The sequence below is a fragment of the Gouania willdenowi genome, chromosome 21, assembly GCF_900634775.1.
Source record: "Gouania willdenowi chromosome 21, fGouWil2.1, whole genome shotgun sequence".
Taxonomy (NCBI): domain Eukaryota; kingdom Metazoa; phylum Chordata; class Actinopteri; order Blenniiformes; family Gobiesocidae; genus Gouania; species Gouania willdenowi.
This window is the reverse complement of record NC_041064.1, coordinates 25477747-25493039: the sequence shown is the minus strand read 5'-3', so window position 1 is coordinate 25493039 and position 15293 is coordinate 25477747. Positions and strand designations below refer to the sequence as shown.

Sequence of the window (15293 nt, the reverse complement as noted above, 5' to 3'; positions counted from 1 at the left end):
GATATTGGGTTATAACCTAACCCTACCCTAAACCTAACTCTAACCCTAAAAAGCTACGTACGTTACTTCGGTAACCGTACCAATAGCACCGGGGGTTGTCCGTACAGCAGTCGTACAAATAAACTTTCTTCTGTAATTGAGTTGCTTTTATGGGAACTTGTACTTTTTTTGAGTATATCCCTAAATCAGTAATTTTACTTGTACTTAAGTACATTTTAAAACATGTAAAGTAATTTGTTACATTTCTACACCCAACCGTTACTGAGTAAATTGTTGTTATTTTTGTTTTAAAATGATCAACAGACATTGTGAAACAAAAAAATGAAATGACCAGACAACAATCAAATGCATCACATCATTGTCAACAAACCAGATTAAACGTAATGCACTGCACCAAAACAGCATTGAATGGAGGTTATTTTCTATTTTTAGAGCCTGAGAATTTCTTTATTTTGAATTTAATTCATCGGTGTTATTTTATTTAAATACAAATTGTACATTTTGACAAACCTTTTATTTTATACAGATGCCTTTGTGTAAAATGAATGAATAAAATAAAAAGAACTTTTCTTACTTTTTATGTTTATCCATGAGATGTTTACTGTATGCTAGAAAACCGCTGAAATATTTAAATAAGGCAACATTGTGTGCATCATCATGCCTCGTAACACCTTTGATGAGCAATGTGAACCAATGTTTTCTCACCAGACATCATGTGCAGACTCCTGGACTGGATGTTGTCCTCTGCAGGGTCGTAGTCGAACACAGAGCCTGGATTTGTACGCCACACACGCAGATCTGAGGAGGAGGAGAAGGTTGATGACTGAAGAAAGTCTCTCTCTATAATTAAACTAGTTGTTTTGATGTAAAGATATATAAATAAACAGCTGTGCACACACAACAAACCCAACTTTAACAGATCCAGAAGATTCCATGCATTGAGGTAGGGCTGGGCGATTTTGCCAAAAGAAAAAAAATCTCAGATTTTTTTAAGAAATATTCGAGTCTCGATTACATTTTTTTTCAATGCACCTAAAAATGACTGCAGACATCAGATATATTGTCAAAAGTGCAACTTTATTGCTGTGATTGTCCACAAAAGTTAAAATCCATAGAACAATCCCAAAATAAAAAGTAAATGATTCTGTCATTCAACTATTTCAAGCTTTAACCCAGGTTTAAGCAAAAGTGCAGCAACAACGTCACAGTAGCTTAAATTTTCTGATTAAAAAAATCACATAACTACATATTTTATAACATATAACATTACAATTAAAAAAATAATAATGAATTCTTCCCTTAGGATCTCAGCATAGTGCCTGTGGCACACATACAGTATAGCCTACTCAAAAAGTAAACACATGTAAACAAAGATGGGGCTGGCTCACATCGTGCTACGATAACTGACAAGGATGGAACGCGAAAAAGTCAGAAAACACTGTGGCGGGAAGAAAAAAAATGTCGTCAATTTTTTTTTTTTTTTTAACTCGAATTTGCAAAATAAAAATAGTTTTTATCTACCAGTTCGATAAATTGATTAAATCGATTTTTTGCCCAGCCCTATATTGAGGACATTCATTTTAGTGTGAAAAGCTGTTTTAAATGTGTTTAGCCATGCTGTCTCGCAGACAAAAGTCCTAGGATTGCTTTCCTTCTACGATGGTGTTTGTGTTGAGTTTGCATGTTCTCCTGTAGATAGGTTTGTCACAGTACCAGTGGTGGTCTCCTGGTCGTGCTCTAGGGCTCGCCTCCTCTCCATCTCCACCACACGTCTCTGGATGCCGCGGTAGCTGATGTCGCTGAAGTCCTGAGTGTTCTTCTTCACGCGTTCTGTCACAGGGTCGGTGGTGGTGGGAGTGAAGCTTCCTTTGTGTTTCTCAAAGTCCTCATGGTATTTCACCTGCAGATGATGACAGGAGGAAACCAGAAGAGTGTCAAACCAGAGGCTTGGAAAAACGCTTCACATGATGAAAGCAGATGTACATGCTTAAAAAACAATATGAATTTGTGTTTTTTGACAAAGGTGAACTTTTTACATACAGATAGCACATTTAGCATCTACATTTTTAAAACAAAACCGTTCACTGTGAGGCTCCAGGACTTATTCTCCAACAATGTAAATCAGATTTGACTTCATCCCCAAGCTCAGACTTTCATAACCGGACAAGAAGATTCATATTAGGAATGGAAACATCTTATATTTTCTGTCTTAGAAATGTAATTAATTACAGTTCTCATCTTGGAATAGATCCCATTTGTTATGTAAAAATCAATATTTTGGGTGGATAAAATTCAAACTTATCAAGAGAAGTTATAAAATTATCAGGTGTGGGACCATAACTGTAAAACAGACATTTAAAAACACATTAAACAGACTGACAGACCCTATAGTCTCACTACGTTTATGTATCTATAAATAGTCTGCCCATGCATGTATGCATATATACATATGTAAGTGTTTGTGTACATGTATGTATCTATGTATGTACTTGTATAACCGTAGTGACGTGCGGTCAGGGTAGGCAAGGTAGGCAGTACCTACTCAAGGGTGAATTGATATTTTCATCATTTGTTTTAAATGTAATATAATTATACATTATTTATTTTTTTATTCCCTACAATACCTATAAGTTTGAAAGTGTCAGTATTTTGTGCTTTTCATAGCCCAAATGACTAAACATCGCTTTTTCCTGGTACGGCAGAGACACTGCACAGTCTTACCTTGCTGTAAGTCAGGAAGAGGCCACATCCCCTCACAAAGGCACATTGCTGATCTGCCTCTGTTTCCATAGCGTGTTTTTACGTGTTTGCGCATGCTCAGTCAGTTCCCAAATATGGAAAACCATTCATGTAAATAGGCAGACATAACCGCGCTATGCTAAATGCTATACGTAAGTTCACAGTGCATTAGTGAATTGATTCAGTGTGGCCGCTGCTGCTACGTAAAGGATGACAGCGCTAGAGACGATAAAGAAACCTTTTTTTTGAGGAAAAACAACAGCTTTTAAAAAGGGGACACCAACACCTGAGCTACCAGACCTTCAGCAAAGGTAAGGTCAGAAAATTGTTGGTATTTTCCACAGTGAATGGTACAAAAGAAAGGACTGGCTTTGTGGATGTGGCTCAACTGAGGCTTTTCTGTGTTGTTGTCATCATTTTCTCCGTGTTTTTGTGTTTCCAACACAAACAACAGATTTGCAACGCCGTGCCTACCCAACCCTAGTTCTCACAGCACGTCACTAATGTGTATATGAATATCCGTAAAACTCTGTACATAACTTTTTCCAATTTTATAACACTTATAAGTTAATTTTGTTCTACATATACAGTATATAGTGAAACTCTCTATATATTTTTTATTTATTGTTTTGTACATCACAAATGTTATTTTTAATATTTACAGTATTGTTTTTGTGTGTACATAGTTCTGTGTCACACTTGCTTTGGCAATGTAAACTTGTTTCTCATGCCAATAAAGCTGTTTTGAATTGAATTGAATTGATTGAACACAAACAAGTTGAGAAACCCTTACGCCTGAAATGATGCGTTGGGTCTCCCTGACGCGTCTCAACTCAGGAGTGTCCAGAACGAAGGCGGCTTTGCCCTGAACCTGCTTGCGGAAGCTGTCAGAGTACAGCACCTAAAGGGCACAGCACTAATAATGAGCATCAGCTGAGTGACTGTGTTTCACACCTGAGGCCAACATTCAATAGCCATTAGCATCCATAGCACAAAAGAGACACACATACATCTGATAGCAGGATGAACTGGGTCATTACTGGGTGGAATTAGCTGCTACGACACTGAAGAAAGTTAAGTTCCAACCTTACGCACGGGGAACGAGATGGAAAGGTTAGCAGTGATGATGGAAATAGGTTCACATCTGCTGGTGCTAATAAACACATTGAAAAAGGAGGGAGTGCACTCGGGTAAATTAATATGATTAACCAATGCCAGGGAAGAGCTTGGTTAGAAAAGGGTTAAAAACAATCGTAGAGCATTTCTTCAGGGGAACATGTTCTTAGCATCTCTGAAGGTACCGAGCTAATGTTTTCCTGGTTCCTTTTGACGCGCTCCATCTCTGGAGTGAACACCACAGGAGTTCCTTTGGCAGAACTGTCTTTATACATCACCTACAGGACAGAAGCAGAGTCAGACACCAAACCAAGACACAACACACATTCACAGACTCTGAACAATTAAAACAAGATATTTTGACTAGGACTGTTCAAGGATGAAAATAATGGTCCTCGAGTATGAGATGGATCCTGGCTGGTCTTGGTGAACAGCCAGGATCTCTGATTGTAGGAACAGCAGAAAACTATTTCAGCAGGGACTGCAGAGGAGAATTAACTTGGTAAGAAAGCTGAGCTGCAGGTTAGAGAATACTGTAAACACGGGTCAGAGGCGAAGGATTAAAGATGGTAGAGAAAAGTATTAGTGAGAGAACAGTGGATTAAGGAGATAGAGGTTGTGGAGCTCAGCGATGTGTAGTCAGCCCCTTGAACAGAGAGGATGAAGGTGTGAGAGGAAAGCAGGAGGAGGTGAGGAAGCTGATGATAGAGCATTAAAGATGGGCACAACTGTTCACTCTCAACAGTTAGCACCACACAGCGGTTCGGTTTTGTTCCACTACCGAGCTGATGTGCTTCTGTGTTTGTTTGACCCGCTTCACCTCCGGGAGATCCGATATAGCTGTGCCTCGACCCAAAGAATCCTTGTATTTAATCTAACCCAAAATATATTTGGGTTTAGTGCAAAGAGAATGAAAGAAGAAATCAGCATCAATTACACATTAAAAATGACAAGACTGAGCTAGAGAAACCACAGCAGAAACAACACACGATTTGTTCCCTGGGAAATGAAGAAGCTGGTTATGTTAGAGACACTGGGGAGTTTGGAGGATCCCACAAGGCTTACTGGTGTTAACTGCTGCATGAAGGATTGGATATTACAGGGGTAGCATGGCTGCACACTAAATAACTGCTAAAGGCTTAGGAGAAATGTTATAATAGTGGGTTGGGGGGGGGGGAGAAAAAAAAAGGCTCAGCAAATGAATGTAGAGGACATGAAACTGCAGCCGAGTACCGTGCTAATATTCTGCTGATTGCGTTTAACTCGCTCCATCTCTGGGGTCTCTGATACTGAGGTACCTTGTCCCACTCCTTCTTTGTACTGAAGCTTTGAAAAAGACAGCAAAACATGTCAAAGACTGTGGCATAAAAAAATTACAAAAGGAATTAGTCTTCTATTGAGATGGGAAGTTATAAAAACTAAATGTGTGAGGAATTAGGAAAGGAGAAACAGAAAGGTGAAAGGATTTCCTTTGGGTTTAAAGACATTAGGTCTGCTACGATGGCTGGTAGAAACGGGGTGATATAAGTTAAGAGGAGGATGGAGAGTCTACAGTGAAATAGGTATTATGGGCACACATCAATAAGCAGGAGTAAGAAGGGTCGTCTATTTGGGAGCTAAGTTAAGGATCGCATGGATATTTTTCCTCTACCAGGCTGATGTTCTTCTGTGTATCTTTGATCCGCTTCACTTCAGGTGGATCTGGTATGGATGTGCCTTGACCCACTGAGTCCTTGTACTGAATCTGCCCATGCACAAGTTAAACAGGTAGACAGTGGGACAAAGGCAGAACGTTAACAAAAGGACAAGACAAAGACCAGTCGATGCACTCAAAACAACAGAAAAACATGAAAACAATGACAACAAAAGGTTGTGAGTGAATTTGTTCTAATGAGAGGGTTTATGGGAATGGGTGATACGAGTTCATTATTAACGATACAAATCTATTTATTCATCGCATATATAACAGCCCCTAAAGCCCCAAATTATGTAGAAAATACTAAAATAAAAAGCAATATATGCTTTCAATCCTTTGAAAAGTTTTGTTTTTTATATGAATAGACACCTTTGAGTGCTTTAGGGCAGTGGTTCTCAACCCAACCTCCAAAATAAAGGTGCCAGATTCATTTATCTGAATAACATCCACTGTGATGCAGAAATTTGTGTAATTATTTGGGCCATGGTATATATTAATCTTAAAGATATAAATATTTGTTTTAATCAGAAATAAAATGGGTTAAATATAACCAAAAATGGTGGAAAAATGTTGCAAATTAGAGTGCCCAAAAACAAAGTGTCAATATTGGTTTAAAGGTTGGCAGAATCTGTCAAATAATGGGCATGACAAATTGTGAATGTAGTTAAATTGGCAAAAAATAAGCATAAAATCTGGTAAAAAGAGGTTAAAAGTGATAATAATGAGTCAACATATGTGACATGAGGTGGGAAAAGTGGTGCTGAAAATGCTTTGAAAGTGGGAAAAAAAATGCAGAAAAAGTAGTGAAATTTGATGAAGTGGGAAGTAAAAGGAGCACAAATATGGCAAGAAAAAGTAATGAAAATAGGTTCAAATATTGCCCGTTTGCTGTCGTTGCAGAAAATGGTTCAAAATAAGCAAAAATTTGCTCGAATTAAAAAAAAAAAAATCTTAGTTTCATGAAGGCATCTGGCGAGCCCCTACCAAGGTTGAGAACCCCTGCTTTAGGTGCTACATTACATTACAAATTCATGATAAAAATACAGAATCTAGCAGATGTAACCACTCATTTAAATGGGTTATTAGTGTTTTGGGAAAACTCACAAAATGTAACAAAGGGCTTAAAAAGGTTTAGCAGTGGAGAGAGAAGAAAAGCAGAGTTTTTTTTAAAAAGCAGAGGATCTTTGGGGAAATCCAGGTAAAGCTTTTTTTTTAAAGGGAAGCGAGGGCCACTGCACTTATTTTTCTCTACCAGGCTGATATTCTTCTGGGTTTCTCGAACCCGCTTCACTTCAGGGAGATCTGGTATGGACGTGCCTTGACCCACTGAGTCCTTGTACTGAATCTGCCCATCGTTACACACGCGGAACAGAAGACACAACAACAGAGATACAGCATGTGTTGTAGCTACAGATACGTTTAAATAAAGATAACACACATTAATGGCTCAGCACAACAGTCAAAAAGGATGTTTTTTCAATGGTTTTGCAGCGATGGTGGAATAATATTTGTGGAAATGCATGATTACGTAGTGAAATCATTCCCTGATGCCATGTTAGACTCATTTCTAATCCCCACGTACTGTACATTATCAAAAATATTTGCTTTAAAAATGTTCTCAACATTCTTAGTCTCTTGTGTGGAGTTTTTTGGCTGAAAAATATTGCTTTGTGATCAGTGATGTCCCTCGCAAGAGACACGCCCACTCATGAATATGCATAAGTAGGCCCCAAAACAGCCTGTTTTTAGAACTGCTCAGAAAGTCACTTTTCAGAGGCCTAAAACTCCAGAAAACAGGCAAGTTTGGGAAAATAACCCTCAAATTCTATGTTGTTGGGGTTCTTAGAACAAACGTAGATGGGTGAAAAATAGCAAAATACCGGCCCTTTAAATTATTCAAAACCACTGAATAAGGAAAGTAGCCTGTATATGATTAGCCTTAGATTCTCACTCAACAGTGTGCATGAAAAATATGTGAAAAGCTAAAATGAAATGTTAATTTAATATATTACAGGTGTAATTCTTAATGAAAACGAACCAGGAGAAGTATTTAAAGCATTTAAAGAAAGGGAAAAAGCAGGGGGGGGGTTTAAGGCAGAACATCATGAAATGATTGTTTTGAGCTAAGTTAAGTCACAAAGAAGCATTTTTGTCTCTACCAGGCTGATATTCTTCTGCGTTTCTTTAATCCGCTTCACTTCAGGAAGATCTGGTATGGAGGTGCCTTGACCCATAGAGTCCTTGTACTGAATCTGATCATTGTACAAGTTATGGTACAAAATAAGACACAAAGGATCAAAAGCAACAGTGGGTACAGAATGTGACAGCATTCTCACCACAGCAAATGTTCAAAGGGTTTTTCATTAGGAGATCATTGCTATTAGACTTTAGAGCTATGATATTAATGATTACGGTTAATCCTGGGAGCATTTAGGACCTAATTCATCATAATGGTCACCAGGGTAAAGAACTTTTTAAACACGGTACACTAAATGGCCAAATACAACATGCACTGATGCACTGTGAGAGCTGGTTGTATTTTGTAAAATACAAAATTAGGTTTCACACACTCTTTATATCCTGTTTGTTTCTCATACAGAATGTGTTTTTAACAAAAGATTAATAAGTTATGGGACATTTAGAGGCAGCAGAAGATAGTTTTGTTAATAAATAACACTAAAAAGGAAATATCACGCAAAGGAAAGAGGTATTTGAAAGTTGAAAACGGTCATTTGGAAGGATTATACGTCATGTCAGCTCTGGGTTGTTTAAGGGGAAACTGTATAAAAAGGGATGATGGAAGATGGAGGAGTATATGAAGGGGGGAAATTGGGGTCACTTCGCTGAGTACCGTGCTAATGTTCCGCTGGTTACGTTTAACTCTCTCCATCTCAGGTGTCTCGGACAAAGATGTTCCACCTCCCAAATCCTCTTTGTAATGAATCTTTGTACCCACCAGGAACAAGAACCAGTAGTTAGTCTCACAGTCTATCCAGAATAATAAGACACAGCCCTGCTCGTCTCTAGAACACACTCAGATTAGCTGTACGTGGCTCTTTGACTTAACATGAAGATGAGACAAACAGAAAGACACACATTTAAATCTTCACATTTTGACAAAACAGTGATGACAAAGGCCTTCAACAAAACCCAAACTGTGAACAAACAAGTTAGACCATAAAACAACCAGAAAGGGTTAGAGATTTCAATCCAAAGTTGGCACAAGTTTAAAAAAAAGAAAAAAAAGATATGAAAGTATTATTAAAAAGAAAAAACACTGACCAAAACAATGTTAAACAAAAAAAAAGGTGTTAAAAAAAACTTAAAAAATACACATTAGGGAGTAAATACCAAGCTGAAATTCTTTGTATTCTCTTTAACGCGAAGGATTTCAGGAGTGTCCTGTACGGAAGACACTTTGCCCTTTATGTTTTTTAGGTCAGTCTGGTACTGAAGCTACAGGGAGAGAAACAGAAGTGTAGTTAAGAGCTCTCACAACAGGAAATGGAAAAAGCCAAAGATATAAGAGCTTCAAAAGAAGAAAAAAATAGCCTTTTTTTCCCTTCAGTGTTTGATGAAAAGCTACTTTTCTAAATTCCCTGCTTTGATGACAGTAAACAAATTGCAGTCGATAAATGTAATTTAAGAGACAAACATGATGAGATTCAGCATCATTCATCCTGTTTCACTTACAGTGCTGAAGTTCCTCTGGTTCTCACGGACTCTCTGCATCTCAGGTGTGTCCAGGACAGGCACGTAGTGAGACATGGTCTTCTCCGCTTCTTCTCTGTACTTTTTCTGTTGCAAATAAAAACAAAAGACCTCACAAACTGTAAATGAACCACTGATGAATTCTGAATGCTGTATTTTTGGACCAAGTTTACCTGGCTGATGATATTCTTCATCTGCTGAGCATGAATGATGTCTGGGGTATCAATGACAGTGGTGTAACTGGCTCTGTCCATCTCTGCAGTGTGTTTGTACTTAGCCTGAAAGAAGACAAACTCTCATGCTATATGATTTATGGATGAAATTGACATGAACAAAGCAGACGTGACTCAAACCTGGCTGAGGATGTCAGTGGCGTTTCTGGCTCTCATGAAGTCTGGAGTATCAGTAGCCAATGCCAACATTCCCTTTCCTTTGATCTCCTGCTCCAGCGACTTTTTATACTCTCTCTGAAAACAAGTTACATGTATTCAGTCATTGTCTAATGATGATAATAAGTAAATCACTTTTATTGGAAAAGACGGCAGAACAGAGAGGAACCTATGGGATGGTTGAAAAGAGGAGGTTAGCAGGAATAAGGGGTGATTTCTAAAGAGGCTGATGATAAGTGAAAAGGTCCAATAAACTGTAATACGCCAAAGGCTGTCAGAATACATTCACTGCTTTGCCATTCCTGAAATCATCCTCAAGTGTGAGCATAAAGAGACCTAAGAAATACTTCTCCTTGTTGTTTTGAAGCCTTAACTGAACAGCAGTGGTTCTCAAACCTTTTTGAATCGAGAACCCCCTTTCTCTTATTTCTGAATCTAAGTAACCCCCTATGTTTGACTACAACGTTGTGCTTAGTAGAGTGATAACACATTTTAAAGAATCACATTTTGTAAATACGTAGAATGAAACAGTATTTAGTGCCCCCATTTTGATATCAAGAATTTTTGGCTAGAATTAGTTTTTGGTCATGTTTGAGCTCATATATTTATATTACTGCATTTTAGTTTAACTAGATTTATATTTTACAGAATTTTAAAGAATAATAATTAAAATCATTCAAAAATCAACTCCATTTGAATTCCAGGTTCCAGGTTCTTCTCACACCTGTTAATTTTCCTCTCTCTCTCTCTCTCTCTCTCTGGTGCCGTTGTGTATCCCTAGAGGTATTTAAGAAACACTGCTTTACTGAAGTAGTCTCAAGGCGCTGGTCAACCACTGGGAGAAACTTAGGGTTCAGTGTCTTGCCCAAAGACACTTCGACAGGTATAGACTGAGAACCTCCAACCTCTCAATCAGAAGACGACCCCCTCTACCACCGTGGCTCAGGTGGTAGAGGGGGTCTCCTGATAAATGAATGGTAATAAAGAAGTACAAAGAAGATGGGGGGACCATATATCTACAGTTTGCAGATGATGTTTTTCACTTAAAGATAAACCTCCAGCTATGGTAGAGCAGTTTAAAGCACAGCATCAGTTAATAATCAAAAAGGAAGGAAAAGAGGAGGAGATTAATAAAAAAAGGATGGGAGTTATACAAGAAGAAAAAACAATCGAACAATAATCTAAATGTGCAGAACTGGGTGCGCTGAAAAATTAGTAATGTCATGAAGCAGGGAACCAGAATAACAGTCAAACCCAGCAGTCAACCTTTTAGTGAGATGGTGGTGCTTGGTTAACAGGGGGCGGGATTGACCAGCAGGATTGTGGGAAGTCACTCAGATGGGAGAGCGTCACACCACCTCTATCGGCTCTCAGTCATTCATACCTCACTCAGGATTTGAGTAGCATTCCTTGCTCTCAAAAGCTCCGGAGTTTCCTCTAGTACAGTTAGCCCTTTACCCTTCACTCCCTCCTCTAGATCCCTCCTGTAATCTTTCTACAGGACGGAAAAACAGAGAGAATGCACAGAAGGGCAAACCAGCAGGCCAGGCTGAGGCATACATGAAGACATTACAACAATCGTCATTACAAGCTCAAAGTCACCAGGCCAAGGCTGGAATCACTTTGGCAGGAATGTGAATAAAACAGCATCGGATTGAACATTAAAAACGGAACCAAGAAAAAGAAAGAGAAAGAAAATAAGCCAAGACAGCATAACAGTCAGATTTAGATGTTTACATGCATGCATGCAGCGGCTGATGTTCTCCAACTGGGTGAGGGTGAACGTCTAATGTAAAAATGAGTGTGAGGGGGAATTAACAATATTAAGGTCATTGTCCACATGTAGCCAGTTATTCATGGAAACCTACTTTTACATTTTGAAAGGATTCCTATAAACATTTCATGATGAATGTTAATGTATTTTGCAGCAAAATGAAACTGTCTCTGAGGATCTGATTTAATAGGATGCTGAATAAAAAACACTAAAATGTGTGTACAGAAAAAGATTGGACATGTTATTTGTTCACCAGTTGAGAGTGATTTTCTACGATTACCTGCGTAAATGACAACAAGAGTAGAAGTGGGAGAGACCGCACTATTGAAATGATGGTTTTGAGTGCGTTTTGGTGTCAGAAGTGCTTCATCTTGAATTCAACAATCTCTCACAAACTGCACTGCTTGCAGTTTTATTTCAGTGGCCAGCTCACTGTATGTCACTAACATAATTTAACGAACATTTTTAAAGGTGTCTTTATATTCTAATTTAGATCTATATAATATAGTCTCGCTGATCAATCATTGAACCAAAGTGAAAAGACAAAAAGAAAGAATCTTCTTACACTGTTTAATTACCATCTGATTACCATCGTTGGCAATGGTTTGTCAAGTGCGGTCATCCATTTTTTACATTGTTGTTGTAATATACATTTTTGTTCAGAAGGATTGGCATACAAACACGTAAACATAGAAGCATAAATGTATTATTTTAAATCAAAGTTTTATTTTAAATCATCAATTAAATGATGAGCTATTCTGTTGTGTTCATATATTTCTTATTTCGACTATGAAAAAGTCAGTGTCTCACCAGCCATCGACCTAACCCTACTTGACTGATATAAAACACTTTTTAAAAGCACCCAAAAACTTCTTCCTGTGTCTACAGATTTAAATAATACCCACACCTAATCAACAGTGCTCCAATGAGATGTGGAATGACAATGCAACATCAAGTTACATTCAACTTTAAAACTATCCAGATACTTGTGGAGAATTCCTCTATTTGTATCTTATTGAAGGACACACTACTGATGAAAAGGGGATGGAAGTAGATTGAATGTTAGTTGAATAAAATATGGTAAAGCGTGCAAAAGAACCCAAACTAAACTGGATTCAAAAAGTGGAGAAAAAAGGAACCACATGTTGGAGAAAAGAAGAGACTTTTATTGTGATGTAGGAAGTCTTAGTGGATTATGGGGAGTGAATGGGGTATTGAAAAGGTAAAAGTAATAATAATAAAAAAAGAGAACTTTGTCAGATTGAGGTAAATTAACCTTTAATTACCTCACTGGCTATTTTGGTGGCGTGTCTGACATGAATCATGGCAGGAGTGTCCTCCAAGCCTGAGAGGTTTTTTCCTTTCATGAACTCCTCAAAGTCCTTCTTATAGTCTTTCTATCAGCCACAAAGACAAGACAAGGAACAGACATCTCAGATAACCTCATGCAGTGCTGGCAGACAGTGCAGTTACCTTCGACTGGTGTGCATCACTCTTCTCATACTAACACTCTTTAAATGTGTGTTTGTGTGTGATACAATTATTGAGACTGTATTACTGGATAGATTTCATTTCATGTTTTGATATTCTAAAGGGCAGTACAGTGATGTAGCACTTTTGCCTCACAGCAAAAAGGACTAGGTTAGAATCCTCAGCAGGGAAGCTCTGTGGAATATGCATGTTCTCCCCATGCTTATGTGATTCTCTAAAGTGCCTGTAGGAGTGAAGATGTATTTAAAAACTTGTGTATCTGTATTTGACTTTGCGATGTGCAAAATGGTTATGATATTAGGCTACTTGAAGTTCATCTTGCAAAAGTTAATTCATTTTTAATACAGTATTTTTTCTTCTATTTTTTAACAAAGATAATAATGAAATACACTTCGGTGAAAAGATATCTAAATGAAAACAGAATTTCAGTTTGAATTTAGTAAAAAAAACAAACAAACAAAAAATGAATAATCACAGCAATATATACGGTATTAGTTATGAATTAATATACAAATATAATTATTTCCAAAAAAAATGTGGTTTCTTGTTAACTTTTAATCATCAAAATGGGGAAAAGAGGTCAACAAATAACTAATTTTTGGGGTTGCTTTAAAAATTTTACTTAAATGTTTTTTTTTATATTCAGGGTAAATTAATTTGTGGGATTGTAATTAAAAAAATATATATAACAATAAAACATTTAAAGTTTTATGGGAAGAAAAAGTTTTAATAGAAATGCAACAAAGTGCACAGTTTGGAAAGTGCAAAATTATTTATCTTAATGTTAACTTTAATATGTGTTTGTGAAGAATAAAACTTCTGTGATTGTTAGATTACCACAATAATGTATGTACTTTATTACTGACATTCAATTAATTTGAAATTCATGATGTAGCGCTTTGACTACAATATACTTTACCTTTGTGTTCCCCACAGGTAAAAACAGGCTTTTACTGTCACCAGATTAGAAAACAATGCACAAACCAGTGGCCGAGTTTAGAACTCATTTTACACAGCCTTCAATCACTTCAGTGTTATAGAACCATATGGAGTTTAGATGATCTAATTGATCAAATAAAAAATACACTGCAAAACAAACTAGCATTCAAGGCACTGTAAAATGGTTTCAAACTACGAGTTCAATATGAAAAACATCCAACAAGCTCCCTGACGTACAAAATGCACTGCAATATTTCTCCATTTAAAGACATTTTTTAGTGTCAGAGGTGAATCAGGGGATTTACCTGACTCTGCATGTGCTGAGCCTCCTTAGCAGTTACATATGTAGGAGTCTCGAAGTCCAGCATGGGTTTGCCCTTTTCCTTCTCATACTTCTCCTTATATTTCACCTGGAAAGACCCATCGGTGAAATAGTTAATTACAAATCTAAGAGACACATTGAAAGATCATACCTGGTGACTGAATTTCATATGCACACAGGAGGACTTATTTGTTCTATACAAAGTTGCGTTTGCCTCAGCATAGGCGACATACAAATAATGACAAATAATAAGCAGCAAAGACAAAACTATTTATTTGTAGTATTGCCTACTTTTGTTTGAAATACCATCTTAAACAGGTCTCTCTTGTAAAAGACAACACTTTTTACTTGTTTCCCTACGTATTTTTCATTGATTATTTTAAATGTGTCGCTACATGCCTTCATTATTGTTTTTCTGTGCCCTGAATTATTATTTTCCCAAATATCACAACATCTTACATACCCTTGTTATGTGTTTGAAATAATACATTAACAGCTACAATTTTACAATTTCCGATGCAGTTTGGGACTACAGATGCATTGCATTTATCCTTTTATTAATGTTTATTCACATATTTATTGAAGAAATATTTAATATGTTAATTTGTGTGTGTGTGTCATGTGACGTACAGGTAAACGCAGACATTACTGTTCCTGGTGGAGGAGAGTTTAGAAGCCCCAGCGTCTGCACCACTTACGTTGCTCTGAAGCTCAGAGGCCTCCTTGTGGTGGAGCTGCTCTGGTGTGTCAGGAATCATGTGGTAGTGACCCTTACTCTCCTCAAATTTCTTCTTGTAGCAGTACTATGGGGAATTCCCAGTAAAGTAAGGCAGCTCATTACAACACATAAGAATCAGGGAGTGTGGGTGGGGTTCACTCGCATCTAGTATGGTAACAAAACTAAGAGGAGCAAAATACAAGCTGAATATGTTACGTGTTAAAACAATGAGGAAGATGGTCTAATTAGTGGAGAGGAGGATTTGGTAATTAATGTTCCTACAATCTTATTTGACAGGAAAAATGAAGAAGTATAGAAGATGTTATAATAGATGATGGAGGTAAGAATGGTAAAGATCACCACCAGATGAACAGATGAAGTGTCAGAAGGATGTATGT

General features: G+C 37.4%; 1 protein-coding gene across 24 annotated transcripts in view; it reads right to left on the bottom strand.

Moving 5' to 3' along the window:
- Positions 1-15293, bottom strand: part of neb (nebulin) — a 68775-nt gene that overhangs the window by 3107 nt on the left and 50375 nt on the right. For 7 of the 24 annotated variants that reach the window (XM_028435466.1, XM_028435488.1, XM_028435464.1 and 4 more), the window contains 18 exons: positions 14876-14980; positions 14161-14265; positions 12712-12822; positions 11036-11146; positions 9616-9729; positions 9436-9540; positions 9245-9349; positions 8903-9007; positions 8403-8495; positions 7711-7803; positions 6804-6896; positions 5507-5599; positions 5089-5181; positions 4637-4729; positions 4041-4133; positions 3533-3640; positions 1714-1900; positions 706-798 (listed from right to left, as the gene is read on the bottom strand). In XM_028435466.1, the coding sequence (XP_028291267.1) occupies positions 706-798; positions 1714-1900; positions 3533-3640; positions 4041-4133; positions 4637-4729; positions 5089-5181; positions 5507-5599; positions 6804-6896; positions 7711-7803; positions 8403-8495; positions 8903-9007; positions 9245-9349; positions 9436-9540; positions 9616-9729; positions 11036-11146; positions 12712-12822; positions 14161-14265; positions 14876-14980 (1900 nt within the window). The remainder of the gene's footprint in view (positions 1-705; positions 799-1713; positions 1901-3532; positions 3641-4040; positions 4134-4636; positions 4730-5088; positions 5182-5506; positions 5600-6803; positions 6897-7710; positions 7804-8402; positions 8496-8902; positions 9008-9244; positions 9350-9435; positions 9541-9615; positions 9730-11035; positions 11147-12711; positions 12823-14160; positions 14266-14875; positions 14981-15293) is intronic. The other 17 variants (XM_028435469.1, XM_028435470.1, XM_028435473.1 and 14 more) reach the window with 17 other exon arrangements.